The 2,006-nt window shown below is 41.2% G+C and overlaps 1 protein-coding gene across 1 annotated transcript; it reads right to left on the bottom strand.

Annotated features, from left to right (window-relative positions):
• Positions 1-257: 257 nt before the first annotated feature.
• On the bottom strand, positions 258-1,278 carry LOC127149452 (uncharacterized). The gene is made up of 4 exons (XM_051084957.1): positions 1,182-1,278; positions 915-1,106; positions 479-833; positions 258-393 (listed from the first exon to the last, which is right to left on the bottom strand). Exon 3 carries the CDS (start codon positions 825-827, stop codon positions 486-488), a length of 342 nt encoding a protein of 113 aa, XP_050940914.1. The 5' UTR covers positions 828-833; positions 915-1,106; positions 1,182-1,278; the 3' UTR covers positions 258-393; positions 479-485.
• Positions 1,279-2,006: the final 728 nt, after the last annotated feature.

Here is a 2,006-nt window from a genome sequence, read left to right as displayed (position 1 = left end):
ATCTCCCGGCGTCGGGAAAACCTTATTCCCGACGCCGTCTATGCCGACGCATCTCACGGCGTCGGGAAAGCCTATTTTCCGACGTTTTTTTCCCGACGTAATGAACGTCGGGAAATATTTTTTTTATATTTTTTTTAAATATTTTATTTTTACTTTTTTCCTTATAATATTTTGCTCAAACATTCACAATGATGTTCGGATTGCTCAAAAAAATTTGGCGACGTTTTGGATTAAATTAATAAATATACAAACACAAATTAAAAAATAGAATTAAAATTAATAATACGAATAAGTTGACTACAAGAAAATATAGTTCTCAATATACAAAAAACATAAACATAAGACCCAATCTCCCAACGAGGTGCGTATGCGCGTCATTCTACACCTTCGGTCCTAAAAATGGTATAAAAATAACTAAGTTTAATACATAATCATATATTGCAAAAACTTAAGAATAATAGAGACATATACGACGTACCGCAGGGCTAGGGATCATGTGGTGGTCCCTGTTGTGCACGAGTTAGGTCTTCAATCATCTTTTTCATAGCTTCCACTTGTGAAGCTAATGCTTGGCGATTTCTATCTTGTACTTCAATCCGTTCCAAAGCTTCATGAAGTTTAGCTTGTAATTCAATCTCTTTTTGTGTGGACTGCGAACAAGATGTCGACGAACTGCTTGCACTTGCCGTTCTGCGGGCCTTCGGCTTGGGTCCCCAACCAAGGCCTTTTGAGTAGCCTGGTCGTCTACCCAACACCTGATCGCATATCTCATCCTCAGAGAGTGGCTGACTACCCTCTGGGGTAGACTGGGATTGGAGTTCCAGCATTTGATTCTGCAACAAATTTAAAAATTATGTTAGGTAACGCGCAAAAATATATAATAAAAGTGGATAATTAATAAGGGTATAACTTACATGCGCATCCTCGGCGGCCTGCGACACGAATGTCCCAGCTCGAACGTGTGTTTCCCGGAACAATTCCACACGATCGACCGGCTGCCCTCTTCTTTCAGCGAGCTCATACTGTCGTTGTAGAAACGACTTGGACCCGCTACTATGATTGTAAGGCTGCTTCTGTCTAGCAGCCTTGTTTGTCCGTGATTGCTCCTGCATTAAAACAATTATATTGTTTATTTCTTATACATATAAAAACTTGTTATCATAATTAATCATGACAAATACCTGGAATGCACGGCTGATATAATGGTCGCAGAGGAAGTGCCAATCCTCATCACGTCCAACCAATGCGTTTGGTGGGTTGGCACGAGCCTCCTCCGGGTCGCTCATTAAACCCCTTTTCCCGACGTTTCACGCGGCGTCGGGAAAAACCCCTATTCCCGACGCCGCTTCCGACGCACTGTGCACGGCGTCGGGAAAAGCCCCTTTTCCCGACGTATTCTTGCCGACGCCTTCGTGGTGCGTCGGGAAAGATTGTTTTCTCGACGCATCTCCCGACGCGTTGTTGAGGGCGTCGGGAAAGCCCTTATTCCCGACGTTCTTTATGCCGACGTGATTTTCGGCGTCGGGAATGCTCCATTTTCTTGTCTCATGAGATTGGACATAATAGGAGAAACAAAACAAAAAAGATGTTTTTCAGGCATTGTTCTAATAAAGATGTTTGTGTCAATTAACACCTGCCGAAACTGCCAGAAAAACCCTTCTCGGCGATACATCAGCTGGAGGGAAAATTATATTGTTTTATATATATGAATGAACAACAATTCTCAGCTGGAAGAGGAAAAGGAAGAGGAAAAACTTGGAATCCGATATTTCGTCGGAACTTATTTACTTTTTGTTTTGTTTCTCCTATTGTTTGAAATTCATGGTTAAAGGGCTCTAATTTTCTTTCTCAGGCAGATGTTTGTGATTTATTTATGGATTGATTTATAATCAATAATACTAGTGATTCCTTTTCAATCGTTTTCTGTTATCGGTTGCCTTTGTAGGGGACTTGGAATGGGCCCTCAATTTTCTCTGAATATCAATTTTAAATGCAGTTATGTGTAC

The sequence above is a fragment of the Cucumis melo genome, chromosome 5 (genome assembly GCF_025177605.1).
Source record: "Cucumis melo cultivar AY chromosome 5, USDA_Cmelo_AY_1.0, whole genome shotgun sequence".
In the NCBI taxonomy this organism is placed as follows: Eukaryota; Viridiplantae; Streptophyta; class Magnoliopsida; order Cucurbitales; family Cucurbitaceae; genus Cucumis; species Cucumis melo.
Note: the sequence above shows the minus strand (reverse complement) of the source record. Positions and strands in the feature narration are given on the sequence as shown.

Coding starts and splice junctions, on each gene's coding strand:
- LOC127149452 (XM_051084957.1), bottom strand. CDS start 827: ATGCTGGAACTCCAATCCCAGTCTACCCCAGAGGGTAGTCAGCCACTC.